The sequence below is a fragment of the Dermacentor andersoni genome, chromosome 11 (assembly GCF_023375885.2).
Source record: "Dermacentor andersoni chromosome 11, qqDerAnde1_hic_scaffold, whole genome shotgun sequence".
Lineage (NCBI taxonomy): Eukaryota > Metazoa > Arthropoda > Arachnida > Ixodida > Ixodidae > Dermacentor > Dermacentor andersoni.
In genome coordinates, this window is record NC_092824.1 from 96,632,476 (window position 1) to 96,649,887 (window position 17,412).

Sequence of the window (17,412 nt, forward strand, 5' to 3'; positions counted from 1 at the left end):
CAGCCAGAATTTTGTACTCGGGATTGATCAGTACAAATATAATTTTAGCTTTATGATACATTTAAGGAGAAATAAATATTACTAGTCCACTCCTTCTTGTCGGGCGCGGTATAGCCAGAAAGATCCATAAAATGTTTATGGGAAATGTTTCTCCATTGTCAACCAGTTTTCTGCATATCTGTATTAAAGGTTGGTTAGTAAGAGAAAACAGATCTACAGAAGCTGATAATATTAAGCGACATTTCGACTTAAGTACCTACAACGATCCTATGATGAAGAAGAAGCTGCTGTCGAAAGAGGCGTCTTCAATACACTTTCCTCGAAAGTAAACCAAGACTGGCATTTCTTAGATTCCGAGTGGAGAAATAAGGAAGAATCCTCACTGATAGTCGAAATAGCTGTTTGTTTTTTAAAGCCAGAATGTTATGTTCTGCGTCTTCCATTTCTGAATCTCCTATCGTCTAATTCTCCAAAGCAGAGTGAGCGGGAGGGGAACTGGTAGACGCTCAACAATCTCCAGAGTTGATTGTCTCCATCTTTCCATCGCTAGACTGTTGTCACGAACCTATGAGCTCATTTGCAACAAGCATCTTCCAGTGTCTCTGTTCTTCTTCTTTTCCTTCTTTTCATTCTTCTTTTCCGTCGTCGCCGTCGTGGCCTTCCTGCGCTCGTCCATTCGTTCTCGATGTTAAGTTGTCCTTATGTACACCACTAGCTTCGCGCACGGTCACTCCCCGATCACTTAACGCACGACAAGTGTGTAGTCCCTGGTCAGAAAGAGAGCAACGGGTGGATGAACGGAAACAGTTATTCCCCATGCGCCCCGCCGTTTTAACCCGTGTCGTCGAGTGAGTCGACGGAAACGGTACTGTTTCTATAAATCCAGAAAATGTATACATGGTTAGAAGTTTATGCCCAGTCTGTTGAACTATACACGAAGGGCAGAGCTTTAGCTTATCGTGAGAAAATTCCGTAGAAAGTAAAAGGCAGCGTATTTACCATTATTGCTACAAAGCGACAGCAAATTCTGTTCGGTCGTGGTGTGACGATAATAATATCGATGACGTCAGGTTCGGCGTTTCGAGGCGAACTTTAGTATCGAATTTCCCAACTTCCGCACCTAATAAAGTACAAACGCGCGGTAAACTTTTTACAACAGAACTACAACAGTACAACTGTTCTACGGTGTACGTGTGCGTGTCTGTGCGTGTGTGTGTCTGTACGTGTGTGTGTGTGTGTGTGTGTGTGTGTGTGTGTGTGTGTGTGTGTGTGTGTGTGTGTGTGTGTGTGTGTGTGTGTGTGTGTGTGTGTGTGTGTGTGTGTGTGTGTGTGTGTGTGTGTGTGTGTGCGTGTGCGCGCGTGTGTGTGTGTGCGCGTGTGTGTGTGTGTGTGTGTGTGTGTGTGTGTGTGTGTGTGTGTGTGTGTGTGTGTGTGTGTGTGTGTGTGTGTGTGTGTGCGTGTGTGTGTGTGTGCGTGTGTGTGTAAAAATAGAGAAAGACAAAGTTAAGAGCAGATCTAGCGGTCCATCTAGTGGTCATTCCCACGGTTGTCCATCATACGGGGACCGCTGACCCGTGCGCACAGCCATCTCCTCTCTGAGCGCGTCCAGCAGTTCCCGACGTTCTTCGGGCGTGGCCTCTGCGAGCAGGATCTTCGCCGAGCGTCCCAGCGAGTTCACCAGCGTCGCGTCCGGGTCCAACATCCGAGTCGCGGTCTGCGCCCGCAGGTTGTAGCCGACGGCCCTGGGCGGGCACTGCTGCTTCGTGGTCTTCGTGAAGTGGTCGCCGGCCAGCGGCACTCTGACCGGGTGGCCCATGTGTCCGCAGGTGCGGCCGTCCTCGCAGCTGGGCGCGCACTTCCCGGCCACGAAGTCGGCGTAGCTCTTGCACGAGCGCGTCGGGAAGTCGCACTCGCGCACCGACTCGGCGTAGAACTCGGTGGCCTTCGAGTGCGAGCAGGCTGCGAGGAACACACGCAATAACTGTAAAAGCGATCTTGAGCGCTGGTCGTAGGGTCCCACAAACACTCTCTTATAAACACTTACCACTTATCTTCCAGTCATAGGCGAAAAAGTCTTTTTTCTGTCGCATATTTTTCACTCAAATCGAACAACGTTGCACACGAAATCAGGGAATGTACGGAACGGCGTTCGATAAATTTGAACTTTTTTATATTCCCATAAAATGAATATGCGCAACTGCGTTTAAGACAAATAGCCACCGTTATCCGCAACGGTGTTCCAAATATCTGCCCCTACTGTCTTCCACATCTCTGTAACTGGAAACATGCTTAAATAGCAGTTGAGCTGTCTTAGGGAATTACTCTTCTACAATGCCGAAAAAGAGCCAGCCTCAACTTGAAAAGAGGCTTGACAAGCCGAAAGAGGTGCAAGAACTAAACACAGGGGCAAAATGCAACATGCAACAACGCTCAGTGTGTATGTGTGTTCCTCTTCTTTTGTGTTACGTAACTCAATGAGCTCTTGACAAGCAAGGATATGCCGCACCAACTCGCACAATCGCCATGCATCGTGTGCACGGTGCACTAACCCCACGTGGTCAATGTAGTCCATGGCCCCGTTTACCACTACGGCGTCCCTCGAAACCCGCTGGGCAGTTTCGGGACGTCAAACCCCACAATGTTTCTTTCTTTAACATTAATGAGAACCGCATTGTTTCGTGCGGTATCATATGCTGGAAAGCATTCTCAGATAATGGTATAAAGAAAGGCGTGCAAGTAATCTGGTTCGAAAAAGCTAGTCGCTCCTTCCTCCTTTCATGTGGCTTGCCTTCTGTTATGCTGTGGCGACGTTGCGACCAATCCTGGCCCACCTAATAAAGCTGCTAATTAAGCTAGCTCCGAAAATGAGGCAGTTTGTCAGAATGCAATCTTGCGGCATTTGCGAGATCTATAGGGCCAGTCAGAAACGCTCACTAAAGGGCATCCTGGCTTGCTGGGTGCCGTAAACGACATTAAGAAAGCACGGCAGTCGTTTGAGACAGAGCTGATCGACAGACTATGAGAAGTTTGAGGTCAGGATTGGGTGCTATCGACCCATACTCCCTGTCTTTCCTTCCCTTTTGTCTCTCTCTTGAAACAGTCCGCACCATCCATGAGTAATCTAGTTTTGCCTTCTCGAAAGATTAGCTCACCTTCCTCTAACACAAAGTCACACCAGCACTTCACTGCCTTCCCTGCAGCGAACATTCACTATCGATCGGCGCTATATTGGCGCCAACAGTCGCAGACAAAATGGCTCCACGCATTTGCAATGCCAACCTGCTTCTTCGTCGTCTGCTGCCTATACTCACCGAAACCGCATTGTAGAAAGTCCACTTCCCGTGCTACACCATAGCCGTAAAAACTGGCTTCGTTTAGGTGGGCGGAACTACAACTTTTCTAAACCAAGTATAAAAAAAAAATTGTGACTTCTCACACTAGCTACACTGGTGTGGCCAGTGTAAGTTAAAAAAAGACCTATTTAGGATGCTCAGAGGCTCGCAAATATTTCTTTAGGGTGTCGATGGCCAGGACCTTCATCCAACGAAAATATATGCGAAGCGTAACGGGAACGCCGACGGTGATGACGACTGTTAAAATTCGCTTGGAGTGCCCGCCTGTAATTGCCATCGCAGCGAAAGACAAAAGAGAAAAGAATGAGGAGTCGAGAGGTTCAAGCTAGTTTTCACACGAATCGAGAGAACCGAGCTTCCATAGTGCAGCTGATGCGACTTAATTGCACCAAGAGCGCACCGCCTCTTTCAAGATGTCTCAAAGACAATCTTTGTCCAACACATTGAGGAAATTAGATGATCGTCCTCTGTGTGAACAGACAGTACTAGAGCACCGTCCCCATCGATCGTTGGCTAAGAAGGCAGTGAAAGCACTTTTGCACTTTCTCAGAACGTCTAGTTTGCGCGAGCGGCTTTAACTCTAGTACTGTCGGTACACGTCTCTACACCTTCTCTCTCCCTTCTTTCTCTTCCCCTCCTCCATTGCCCCAGTGTAGGGTAGCCAACCAGACCATTGACTGCTTAACATCTCTCTCTCTCTCTCTCAAACTCTAACACTACGGTCACCGGGGAAAGTTCCAAACACTGACAGCTGAATCTCCAGCACCCCGGTTGCTCTCTGCCGCCGTTCGGGTAGAAGTCCACGTGTCCGCAACTGGTGCTCATTCCCAGCCGGCCCTGGACCACGTCCGTCCACCCGCGGCCGATGCTCGTGTGCAGCACATCCACGAAGGCAGCGTCGTCTTTTGTCAGATGGACGCCGTAAGACTCGAACAGCGGTCCCGCGGGGTCCAGACCTGCGCATGCGTCGCGACAGCGCATAGGCGATCGCCGGCTCTTTAAAGGAACACCGGTGAAAAGTCTAAACAGGTTCACACAGATAATACATTCCTTCAAAAACTATCTTCATTTATTTCTAACATTTAATTAACCTAACATTATTATTTAACTTAACATTATTAGTTATTTAATCTAGCAAATTGGTAATAAAAGAAAGGGAAGTGAATATCAAAGTTCTGTTTCATTTTATTTATTTGTTTTAATGCGGTGCCTGAGCTGAAGCACCGGTACGATCAAGACCGACGTCATTGATATAAAGTGTGTTTTTTTTTTTAACCTTGAAATCCATAACGTCATACTGATGAAGACGACCTAAGGTTTCGGCGCGAAATTCAAGAAATGTGACTGACCATTTTCTCCGCTAATACCCAACGCATTACCGCGAGAAAGTTCTGAAAGAATACTTTAAAGAATGTCTGAAGTGATTCACTGCTTCTCTTTACTGTCCCTTTAAGAGGGCCCCTCCCCAGGCCCCATTTAAAATTGTAGTTTCACTCTAGAAGTTCTCAAACGCATTCTATGGATCCTTATACTGAAAGAATTTTACTTCAAGCTGGTTTACTGAATGGGTTTTTTTAATGCCCTAGTTTCTGCGCGGCGCATTGCCAGTGGCGGCGTTGTGCACTCTGCATTGGATGATTTACCGAAGTCACTCGCATCGGGAAGCGACATTGGGAGGTGACATTGGAACGTAACACTGCGTTTTACGTAATGGCGTTTTGTGGGATTTACCTCGACCCTCTTGGCTGGGAGCGAAGCTTCCTCGTGAAGGACGGCGCGCGCCGCGTTTGCCTCAAAATTTTCCAGCCAGTTTTGGCCGCCGATTTCGCCAAATTTCGACAGACACTCGCACGCGCCTCACCGGTGATGCGTCCGACGAGCCGTCCCGTGAGCTGCTTGACGTCCTTGCCGAAGAAGCCTCCCGTCTGGGCGCCCAGGCTGTGGCCGATGTAGTGCACGTGCTCCGGCTTCACCGCACCGGCGTCCACCAGCGTCTTGACCAGCAGCGCCAGCGAACGGGCCACGATTCGCGTGTTGGCCGCCGCCGTGCTGTAGCCCAGAACCGAGCCGCAGCCCTTGCTCCAGTCAACGAGAACGACGGACGCGTTTTCCTGTGAGTGCCAGGGCGGGCGTGTGAGTACTGTATGAAGAACACTTCAGCGGGACCGCCCTGTCGCTTAAATGTAATGTGTGTCTCTGTGTGTGTGTGTGTGGGGGGGGGGGGGGGGTATCTGGGAGAAGGTGAGTGGCGTATCAGCGCTCTCGTCAGGTTCTCTCTTCAAGCTAACGTGTTCCTGGACATAGTTCAGATTTGAAGGTTCGACAAGCGTACACCTTAAGACGGGACAAAAGGTGGTTTCCTTACAAAAATTTCCTTACAAAACTGTTGCGATTCGATTGTTCCGGTATCTGCAATGAGCCCTGACAGTTAGGTACGGTGCGGTCAGCGCACCATTCGTCTGCTCCGATTTCGTCTTTTGCAGATTCTCATAGCGACACTGGTTTCACCGGCGAAATCGCACGGGGAGAATAGAATCTCCATGGAGCACCCGGGTGGCTCGTTCCATGCCTCGCAGGATCGCGCGGGCCAATGTCCTCACAGCCGAACAGGAGGTGTTTAAGGACCTGTACTCATTGAAGCATCGTTGCAGTACGAGCAAGGGTTCGGAAGGTCGGCGTGGGCAGGAGTGGTCGCCCTTAGCTCTGTCACAGTCGTTCAGCTCGGCCGCCCTGACACCCATAGCTTTCAAAAATCGTGACAGCGTGTCCAGGGGCAGGACGACGAAGGTCGCAACAATATGCTCTTCGGTGGTATTAGACAGAGTTTACTCCTGATGATTACTTGAGGGAACACTAGTGCTACTGTCTACGAGAACTCCCAAGCGTGTCAGCGGACTAGTTGGGAATCCATAACAAACCAGCGGACGGGGGACAGAAAGAATTAATGTACGAACGCAAGCGCTGATTACATCCCGTTACATCACGCAATCACGCTATACTATAGCTTTTTAATTATTTACTTTAAGGCGCATAGCTCAATCTACGAATATTATGTAGCGTGTGATATTGCAAGGCATATCGACTTGGAACGAATGCTGAGGACGGCACCGGTTTCGAGATGTGCGCCGTCAAATAAATATATAGCGCTAAAAATGCACCGCTGTTTCGCTTACTTTTTTTTTATGAAAACGCAGTTTCATGCATCGAAGCACGAAAGTAACTGCAATCGAACGCACTTGGTCGGACAATTTGAAAACAATTATCGCAAAACTGGCATACTCCTGAGAACTCGTTCTATATCGACGCGCCTTGCGAACGCAATCAGCTATAATGCGTTGATTGAAATGTGTGTTCTAAAGTCGCGGATTGAAAGGTAATTCGCGTAATTATATGAATTATTTATTTAGCCATTTTGACTGCTCGTAGAAATAATGACCGCCTCATCGCGTAATTCAGCTCAAGAGTTAGAATTGTGTTATCGCCACAGAGAATTTTATCTTTGTTTTCTAAATTCGGTTCAGCTTAAGAAGCACCTGGTATAGGATAATTCGCTTTTCTGGGGTCGTTATATTATGGCTCGACAATGCAGTGAAGCGCCCACAAAGTATGTGTGTATACCTTGTCCAGTATCTGGTCCTTCATGTCCTGCATCCAATTCGTCTTGGCGCTGCTCAGGAAGCCGTGCACGATGATGTAAAGCTTCTGGCCGGGATCGACCAGCGATGCCATCGTGTCGAAACCCCCCAAATCCAAGCCCGTGTCGAAGAGGAGCTTGCCGGGATGCGAGGCCTTGTTGGAATGCAGCAGGAACCGGGGCTTCACCTGGCAGTAATAACGAACCGAGCGGGTCCGACAACGTTTAGACGGTGTTCGGTTTAGCCTCGTCTGGTTCGCTTTTATTGAAACAAATACTTAACAAAAACTGAAAATAAATATAGCCCTCTAGATTGGACGAGCCTGCGCGTCCTGTCCGACCTCGGAGCAGGCAATGTATTCTGCGACGATCATGCACTTAGGCGATGTTATCGCCTTTGCGTGACGTGTTGCTCAACCACCCTATCAGCGCGCGCCTTATGGCTGAGGCGATATTATCGCCGATAGTGATCGTCGCAGCATACGAATAGGGTTTCAAAGATCTATAACGCTATAACGCTATAACGTAAAACTATTCCAAACTTTTCTATTCCAATTCTGCAATCATCCCGCCGCGATTGGTCAAAAACTTTTTGGACCACCCCCACTTCACCTGTCTGTCAGGCGACGCCACGAAAACCGCGATAGCTCGGCATCTGATATGACGTGTACACACTTATGCATAATTTGACCAAGCTAAAAAAAAAATTTATTTCTGATTCGACGCCTTTTTTGCCATTAGCCCTCGGCTATTGGTCAAAAGTTTTCGGGCTGCACCTTCTTCACCTGCCTCTCACGCGACGTCAGAAAACCGCAAGAACTTACCGCGTCCAAGTGACGCGCACGCCTTGAAGATGCATTAATATGCCGAACTAAACTGAATTTTCTTCTGAATAGCTGCAGGCTGCCCCGTTCCGAAAGGAATAAAAGATGGCTGCCGCCGATCGCTCCGCCACCGGCTACTCGCCCCTGCCGGAGAGCATGGATTTATTTGCGTGTAATAAACCTTTTTGCGTGGCCGTGTAACGTTTTCGAGAACTTTCAGCACGTTTACGACCTCGTTCTGCCAACTCTTCCTTGCTGAGAATCCGTTTTAGCGTCATTCTTAAGCTTCAGTTACATGCTGCCACGATTGTTGACGAGCCACCGCAAGCTAAGTAAGAGAAAGCGGACCAATCGCAGACGCTGGCAACACCCTTTTCATCCGGTTATCGATATTCAGTGCAGTAGATCAACCCCATCGAATCCCTCTCCATTCGGGCATGTTCATCGCCTCTTGTGAGCCAATTACATAAGACAAGCCGCTTAGTGCAGGCAATGTTATTCGTTTTTCAAGCAAACAAGAGCGACCTCCTATGAATGAGGGGAGCATTTGATTGGTTTGTTCATACAACCCTGCGGGTGACCACCCGATGCTTGCATCGGCGGTTACGCAACTCTGACATCAGGAGATTGGAACAAAAACATATTGGAATAGTTTTACGTTATACGGCCCCTGGGGTTTTTACGTGCCAAAGCCACCGTATGACTATGAGATGCATCGTAATGACCACTTAAACTTCTTTAACATGTGCCAAAATTTAAGAACAAGAGCTTTGGTCTTTGACCACATGGAAATGTGGCCGCCGTGGCCGTAAACGAATATTCTATGTACGTATACATATATAACAATTCTGGATCGAAGGCTGCGCTGAGGCATAGCCTCGAGCTCGAAAGCGCGATTGATATATGTATATATATATATTCGTGTGCGTGTGCATGTGCGCGCGCCTGTGTGTGTGTGTGTGTGTGTGTGTGTGTGTGTGTGTGTGTGTGTGTGTGTGTGTGTGTGTGTGTGTGTGTGTGTGTGTGTGTGTGTGTGTGTGTGTGTGTGTGTGTGTGTGTGTGTGTGTGTGTGTGTGTGTGTGTGTGTGTGTGTGTGTGTGTGTGTGTGTGTGTGTGTGTGTGTGTGTGTGTGTGTGTGTGTGTGTGTGTGTGTGTGTGTGTGTGTGTGTGTGTGTGTGTGTGTGTGTGTGTGTGTGTGTGTGTGTGTGTGTGTGTGTGTGTGTGTGTGTGTGTGTGTGTGTGTGTGTGTGTGTGTGTGTGTGTGTGTGTGTGTGTGTGTGTGTGTGTGTGTGTGTGTGTGTGTGTGTGTGTGTGTGTGTGTGTGTGTGTGTGTGTGTGTGTGTGTGTGTGTGTGTGTGTGTGTGTGTGTGTGTGTGTGTGTGTGTGTGTGTGTGTGTGTGTGTGTGTGTGTGTGTGTGTGTGTGTGTGTGTGTGTGTGTGTGTGTGTGTGTGTGTGTGTGTGTGTGAGCGCGCGCGCGCGTCTGTTTTGCCTGCCGTTGCGATGAAAACGAAGGGGGTAGTATGCTCTTGCCGGTCTGCGTCTCGAGTATTTTTTTTATTTACCGTTATTAAGCGTGATCTGTAGTTTATACAGCACATTTTAGCGTCAGCAAACTACTGATCCGAGTATTACGCGGAAGAAAATGCCGGTATGAGCACGACGTGCAAGATATTCAAATAAAAAAAGGGGGGGGGGGGTGTTACTGGTGAACGTCTATCTGGAAGAATATATTCACGGAATAATGCCGAATTTTAGGACAGAAATGGAAGCCGGTAAATGAAGTATGCCCTATTTTGGGAACCAATAACACAGAATTATGGCCCTGAGCTAAAGCGTATGCTCATGAGGCTGGCACTTAGAGGTGTTTCACCTGTAATCTTCGTTCCTGGTCACAGCTACTGAAGCTGGAACAGAATATTGTAGCACTCACCGCCGACAACCCACCTAAACCCGCAGCTGCCTTTCCTTTCAAGATAAATAAAGTTGGATCCAGCCGTCTGTGCGTCATTCCGTCCGTCTGTCTGTCTGTCTGTCTGTCTGTCTGTCTGTCTGTGTCTATCTATCTATCTATCTGGATGTATGTATGTCTATTGGTACTACTGCACTGGCTTAGCGTATGCCTCTAGACCAGAGTGCACCGCGGGCCAGTTTTGCTCGCCTTGGCTGACCGGTAACAAGCATATCTACAGGTGGGTTTCGCTAAAGCGACCGCGCCGAGTTTTGCGCCTTCGCCGAACAAGAAAGCGCTCCATCGGCGCGAACTTGTGCGCGTGCGCCGCGGCAATACCAGGTAGCGGCGCTGCTGCGGGACGCATTCAATGCGCCGAGCTATACAGAGGCCTAACACGTGACTCGCGGTTGTCGTGCTCGCATCATTTCCGTACGCCTCAGCAGCTCAAATGACGCGGCTTTGAGTGGGCGCTGCTCGTCGCTGGAGCGCCCGGGAAAGCGAGAATCGCGTATTGCGCACTGTACGAAAGTGGTGCCATATTTCGGAGGCGTGTGGTCTCACCTTGTCCGGGCTCTGGGGCACGAAGTACTTGAGGTTTCCGGAGATGTCGAAGTGTCCGGGCAGGTCCGGAAAGGTCAGTTGCTTCGCCGCTTCGGAGTACGCGAAGTAGGGTGTCTCCTCGGTACGCTTCACCGAGAGCGCGATGTCGCCGAAGTCTTCTTTGCTAAGCTCGCCGTACATGTACGCCGGGTCATCCAGCACGACGTTCGATCGCAGCTCGTAGTGGTGCGGCGCCGCCTGCCGCAGGCTGCTGCGGCCCATCACTTCCGCGTCGTCTCCATCCGGAGACTTGAATCCTGAATAGTGGTAGTCACGAGGTTATCTTTCTAGGGAGCCTAGGCGTGGCATCCGATCCATATAGGCTCGTATATGGACCGAACTATATATGGAACTATATCTCCCCAAAATTTCACATCGAAACTGTAATACCGCGCGTAAGTATGAGGCATGAGCCCGGATAGATGCAGAAAACGGCATAAATAAAACGGCCTCGGAAAAGGGGTATTCTCTGCCTCAATTCATCCCTGCGGTCCGAACACAGACTGCTGGATACAAGAAGTAATGCTTTTCATTTCCATCATCGTAGCCCACGCAACAAGCACGGACAACTGCAGCAAAAAGTACGGTTTACAGTCGATAACTCGGCGCTGCGCTAATACGGGTAAGTTTCCATCGGAAAAGTTACGTACCATACAATGCCATCAGTATGGGTAAGAAGTTCATGGTGGTATATTGCTGGACGGCTCCGTATAGTGCACCACGTGCCAAGAATGTTCTCGATGAAAATGCCTGCGTGTATATGCGTAAAAAACTCAGTCACGTGCCTTGAGAATGAAGACAATGTCGCAACATATCTTAGTTTAGCTGAGAAGGTATCGCTGGGTGCGATTGTAATACGAAAGCTAATTTTATGACAGTGACAAAGAAGTAAACGGAACAAGTAAGAGAGAAACAAGGGTGAAATAAGGAAGCGATGGAAAGAATCGTGAAAAAAATGGGACTAAACGGTAGGAGAAACAAATGAAGGAAGGGAATGGAAGTAATAGGGATAGAACGGAAGGAATAAAGGGTAAAAGAAGAGAAGGAAGAGTGAAACAATTATTAGTCAATGAAAATGAAGAAACGAATGAAGAAAGAAGACTGAAAGAAAGCAGTGAGGTAATGAACTGTGAAAGAAGACAGGAAAGGAATGAAGGGGCGAATGCAGAAATAAGGAAGGCAGGAAAGAAGTTAGGGAAAAGGAAAGATTGGACAGCGAAAGGAGCAATCAAGAGAAAAGAAGTGAAGAGTGAAGGAAGGAATAAAGGGAAAGAGCGAACTAGTAGGAATGGAGAAAGGAAAGGGAAGGGGTGTATCAAAAAGTCAAAATTGAAACGAAGGAAGAAGCACGACATAATATAGTGGGAATGAATGGTGAAATAAATGGAAAAATAAATGGTGAAAAAAGAGGATTTAGTAGGCGTAGAACGCGACCCCTCGAAGTCGAACCACATGGCGCGTCTTGTGCGCGGGAACGGCGCGCGTCACAATTTTCTTGGTGACGCGCGTCCCGCCGTCGGTGACAATCGAGGATTCCCGCGTTCACCGTTAATGTAAATTTTAACGAGCAAAATTTATTTTCGTCTGGAATTTTAAGTCTCTGGAAAAGCTTTAGAGCTCGATATTTATGCTACTGCACGTGTTTCTGCAAATGACATGGTCTGAAATTTCTAACAGCCGTGGACATTAGAATGTGCGCGACAATCACCGCTATTATAAACAACATTTTCATTAAAACGAATTGTTTACTTTAGGGAGATATTGCGATTTCCGACTCGCTTGACGTCAGTGTGTAATAGTCAAAACATGCACGCTTTTGCGACGAAGTCGGTACTTTGCACCAGCAGCTTGAAAATATAAGAACTCCACATTTGCAGCGAAATGCACTACTGTTCTACGAGTTAACATGTTTCCGCAAGTTTGCTAAATGCAGTACGGAAAACTGTTCGCATGAAACCCGATATGCACTTTGCGACAATATTTGCCTTCGTATTCGCGGAACGTGCTACGTATAAAGGGTTACTAGCAAAACGTTAAGGCTCTGTGGGCTGGGCGACTCAAATTCTAAAATTACAACATGCCTAGCTACTAAATTTGGCAATGTTAATTAGTGACTGCTTTAATCAGCAATAGCACTGGCGATGATTGTAAACAATTCCCATGCATATTTCTGTCTCTTCCTTTTGTCACGCCCTGCTATCATAAGTTCCAACTCGCCCTTGATAACTTGAGACGGAATGTCACCGCGAAGCACGGGGTAGTCCGGCAAGTGAAGTTCGGCAAAGGGCTAATTGATATGCCATAAATATTGTATTTTGGCTGCTACATAGCGTCACTAAAGACAGACGAACGATCCAAAGTGCGCTTTTTTTTCACGTGGGTTTTACAACACGATATCTCACACTGCATTACGATAGACGCCTTATGGTGGAGGGGTAGGGCGCATTACTTTGGCCACCCAGGTTCCTTTCACCCGTACTGAAATGAACGTAGGAACACGACCGTTTCCGCATTTCGTCCCCATCTAAATGACGCCAAGGGAACCGGGAGTCAAAACACTCGACCCCTTGCTCGACAGCAGAACGCCATATATAGATATATATATATATAGCCACTGAGCCGTCGCCCCGCCCCCCCCCCCCTTCCCCCACCGCCCCTACGGCGTGTATATGAATCGCTTTCTAGCAACGTCAAATGCCGCATACGTCTCTACCACCCCTCGATAATATTGCACTGTAAGGCACGAAATACTCACCACCAAAGATGAACGCCAGAGAAGAGGCGTAGCAGAAAAATAAGGCCACAAGGCTTGCTCTCTGGCAGCCTCAATGAACGCGACTTACGATACGCTTTAAGTACACACGCAAGAGAAGGAGCGCCCTCTGGGTACCAGCCGCGACGCACACTTCGTCTGGAAGGGCTGCCGGAGACGGCAGTCGTCAAGGCAGTTCATCAACAGAGCAACGCATGTCGCATCGTATCACTGATAGCAAATTCGAGAGGGTAGCTCAGTGGAACATAATAAAGTATGTACACACTACAGAAACGCTTGAAGTACGCAGCGTTTGATGCTCCGACGGCACGGTGAAGTGGCCCCGGACTCTCTGTCAAAGGGCTGTCGTAAGAAAGTACACGCTGGTATAGACGGTCGGCGCAGAAAAGGGAGCTTTCCGAACCTGTTTTGCTTAAGGGCTGCATGTCAATAAGTGCAGATAAGAAAGAGCAGACGCTCGTAATGGAGGTCAAGTGTACGGTTATCGGAGCGTTACGACTAAACCTGGTCACTGACCAGTTTTGAGCGCAGTGTCTTATTTCTTTAATGATCCTACAAATCAAGATCGCCCTCGTAAACGGAATATGTTTATTGCTAATAATGACTACGAGCTCATTCGAGCATAGAAAAAATGTTTAAGAAATTCTCAGAAAGTCCTTTCAAAAGGTTTCTAGACCACCAATGGCGTGTCATTAACACAGCTACATCATCTACGTTTACATAGATCTATGATATATCTATGTTTCTTTGTCTCAAACCGTCCTTACGGCAGCTTGGGTCCCTGGCCCACGATAGAAGCTCCCGGCAAGAGGAAGGAGAAAAAAAAACGCGCTTGTCCCGTCTTCTTTTATCTTTATGTATATTTCTGTCTCCGTTTTGCCACGCCCTGCTATCACGAGTTCCAACTCGCCCGATTCGCCATCCTTCGGTCATTGGGTAGTCCGCGGTCTAATGGATGGTGCGTCGGGCTACTGCGCTCAGAGAACTGGGCACCAAATAAACTGTCCGACCAACTTGGGTCCGCTGGTATGTGACACTGTGTATGCACCGCCTTTAAGTGAACCTCTTCGACGCAAACTTGCGTAACTGAACAAACACCACTGCGTATGCACCGCTCTTCAATGACGAACAAGGCTCGTTAAAATTGATCTGATGTTCGGCGGACTGTCAAACTGTGCTCTATTCCGGGTCAAGAAACCCATGTTTGTTGGCGAAGCGACTCTGTACTAAAGCCCCTCAAACTTCGTAAATTAGCAACACTCTCCTCCCCCGCCCGCACTCCTCTCTTCCACGCTCCTCCTCGACCGTGGCGCCACCTACACCGCTTGAGCGTAGCAGACGGCCTTTCGCCGAGTGAATGCCGGCACAGCAAGCGACGCGCTTTAAGCGTTCGCGTTGGCTTTCTAGCTCCGAGCAACCTCTAGTACAGCGTAGAATTTATATACGGAAGATTATACAAATTATTATACAAGATCGTTTTGCAAGTGGTTATGAATAACACGTTTACGATCGAACGTTAACATCCCGGCCTCCATTCTTTGCCCTCAGCAACCTAAATAATCTGCGCCGTCCTCACCAGATGAATTTGCGGCGCGTATCAGATATGACGCACAAAGGCTGTCAGAGGGCACGAACGATCGCTGCTCTTAAGGCTCGACAGAGCATTACAAGCTATAATACCGCCTGCATGCCTGCCTTCGTGCATGCTTGCCAGTCTTCTGAGCACGAGCAAAGAGAAGACTCGGGATAGGCGCTCGTGCTATTATGTCCCCTCGTGCCTTAAGTTCGACAGAAACACTTGCGGCCGACTATCGAGTCGGGACTTGCGTACATAGATTATTAAGTCAGTTTTTTAGCATTCGTTTGTTGTCAAAGCGGGAGCGTGGTAACAACGTTTCACTCAGACTACAAGAAGAGCATAGTGAGCTTACGCTGAGTGAATTATCCTTAGTCGTTCAGGTCAGTGACTGATCACGTGCGACACTTCACCTTGCGTTAGCTCTTGTGACGCACCTGTCAGGAACTGATTTGCACCATCAGTAATTTAGAGATACACGCATTGAGGACGGTTGCACTCACTCCGAAATAACATTTGCGAGACATGGCTTTTGTGAAGTTGCAAACGATCGAACGACTAAGCAAGTGACGACTAAACGAGCCAGCGAACGAACGGACGGTCGCACGTTTTCATTTCGAGCGCTCCACTGCCGCATCTAAACCTTCACACACTTCAAAGCTCACGCGAAGTAGCACATCCGCGTCTCAAATATCTATGATGGTGTCGTCCCAAGCGAAGAACGCGCCCCGTAACTCGATTTCGGGAACACGCACTGTTTTCATCGGTGCCTTTGTATCCCAAATCCACCGCACGACAACCACGACCACGAACGAAAGTCGCAAGCAAAGCCATTCGCTCTAAAGAAGGCGAGTAACTAAGCACGAAAGGCAGATATTTACTTTCCTGGGATACGTTTTCACGCTCCAGCCTCAAATTTGGTCAGAAGGATGAGTTGAATCTAGAAGCTTCGTAATCAAGTTGTCGCACGCAGCCTCGAGTGCACGCGAATTCAAGCCTATTGGCGTACATAACGATTAGGCGCCCACAGTGCGACCACGCAGAGCTTATATAAACTATGAGAATTCCGGCATCGGAGCCAGCAGTCGAAGTGGAGAAAAAAGTGACTCTTAAGGGTGAGCGGTGGCTCCGTGGCAAAGCTGGGCGCTCTTGGGCGCAGTCGGCCAGGACTGGGACCTGCTGGCGTGGACAGAGGGACCACGCCACTCCCACAAAACGAACGAAACGTCGGATAGCAATTGTGCTAAAACTTCTACCTAAGTGGCAACATCCTCAGTCAACTGTGTTACATCTGCTCCGTTAAGGCCCGCAGCAATTAATGCACGCCTCGACACATATTATACCATCAGAGAATCGCAACTTGCCTCGCATAGTCGTACGTTGGATGTCGGTCGCGACTTCTCACTCCACATTCGTCGAACCCAGGTCTTCTTAACCCGTCGCACTTACCAGGCTGTATCGCGAATGGATGGATGGACGCAAAACTTTAATGAAGGCCCTGAGGCACGCGACTCAGCGCGCTGCTGGCCGCTCCCACGTTGGGACAGTCAGGCCATGCCCGACCGCGGCATCGTGGGCCGTCTGGACAGCCCATAGTTGCGCCCCGGCATCGGGGCACTTGATAGCGGAGAGCCACTTGTCCTCATTGATTTGTTCTGTGCCTCGTAACGAGGGGCAACGCCAAAGCATATGGTCTAGGCTAGCGATGTCATTGCAGTGCCTGCAAGAACTAGTGGCATAGGTGTCGGGATAAAGCTTGTGGAATAAAGCCGGGCTGGGATACGAGCCTGTAGGTAATAACCTGAGGGTCAATGCCTGCGCTCTATTTAATTTCTTGTGTGGAAGGGGAAAGTCTCTCCTGCCGAGATGAAAGTGCTGCGAAATTTCGTTGTATGTGGTCGGTTGATCTTTGTTCTCCACCACCGCGGGCCGGCGTTGGAGTTCTCCATGGTCGCGGAAAGCGAGACCTCGCGCCTTGGAGTGGGCCAGCTGGTTGAGGTTTGTGGGGCCTCCCATGATAGATCCCATGTGAGCGGGGAACCACGTGAAAGTGTGGGTGGCGATGCTTTTGCCGTCGAGGATGCGACAGGCTTCCCTACACACAGCGCCAACGCTGAAGGCGCGGATGGCTGCCCTGGAGTCGCTGAAGATATTGGCATGTTTGTCGTCCAGGAGGGCCAAGGCAATGGCCACTTGCTCGGCCGCACGCGACGACGTGCTTCGTATCGGAACGGCGTTAACGGTCGAACCCCTGTGGTTGATCGACACTACCGTGAAATTGTTGCTGTTGCCATACTGGGCCGCGTCAACGAAGCAGCTGCCGCCAGGGAGTTCTGTTGCGCGGCGTAGGAGCGCCACCGCTCTGGCCTTCCTTCTTTCTACGTTGCGCTGGGGATGCATATTGCGCGGGGCGGGCGATATGGTGATGTTATCTTTCTGCTCTTTCGGAAGGCCCTGGTAGGCGTCCTCGACAGTGGCCGGGGGGACGCCCATCTCAGTTAGGAGTCGTCTGCCCGCCCTGGTGCCGGAGAGCCTGAGAATCTGTGCCCTTTCTTGTGCTTCTGCAATCTCTTCCAGGGTATTATGAATACCCAACTGCAGGAGTCGGTCGGTGCGTGTGTAGTTTGGTAGTCCGAGCGCGCTCTTGATCCCACTCCTTATCATGGCATTTAGCTTGTCTCGCTCGGCCTTCTTCCAGAC

At 49.1% G+C, this 17,412-nt stretch overlaps 1 protein-coding gene across 1 annotated transcript; it reads right to left on the minus strand.

Moving 5' to 3' along the window:
* Window positions 1-1,071: 1,071 nt before the first annotated feature.
* Window positions 1,072-13,271, minus strand: LOC126539109 (pancreatic lipase-related protein 2-like). Its single transcript, XM_050185836.3, has 7 exons — window positions 13,119-13,271; window positions 11,014-11,113; window positions 10,325-10,620; window positions 6,972-7,175; window positions 5,215-5,464; window positions 4,103-4,309; window positions 1,072-1,959 (listed from the first exon to the last, which is right to left on the minus strand). The coding sequence occupies exons 2-7, from the start codon at window positions 11,045-11,047 to the stop codon at window positions 1,535-1,537; spliced, it is 1,416 nt and encodes a 471-aa protein (XP_050041793.2). The 5' UTR covers window positions 11,048-11,113; window positions 13,119-13,271; the 3' UTR covers window positions 1,072-1,534.
* Between the last annotated feature and the right edge of the window lie 4,141 nt (window positions 13,272-17,412).

Bases quoted from the DNA above. Each gene is read 5' to 3' on its own strand.
- LOC126539109 (XM_050185836.3), bottom strand. From the start codon at position 11,047: ATGAACTTCTTACCCATACTGATGGCATTGTATG. The intron at 7,176-10,324 runs GTGAGACCACAC...TATTACTGCCAG, and splicing joins TGCCCCAGAGCCCGGACAAG to GTGAAGCCCCGGTTCCTGCT. The intron at 4,310-5,214 runs GTGAGGCGCGTG...ACGCATGCGCAG, and splicing joins GCTCGTCGGACGCATCACCG to GTCTGGACCCCGCGGGACCG.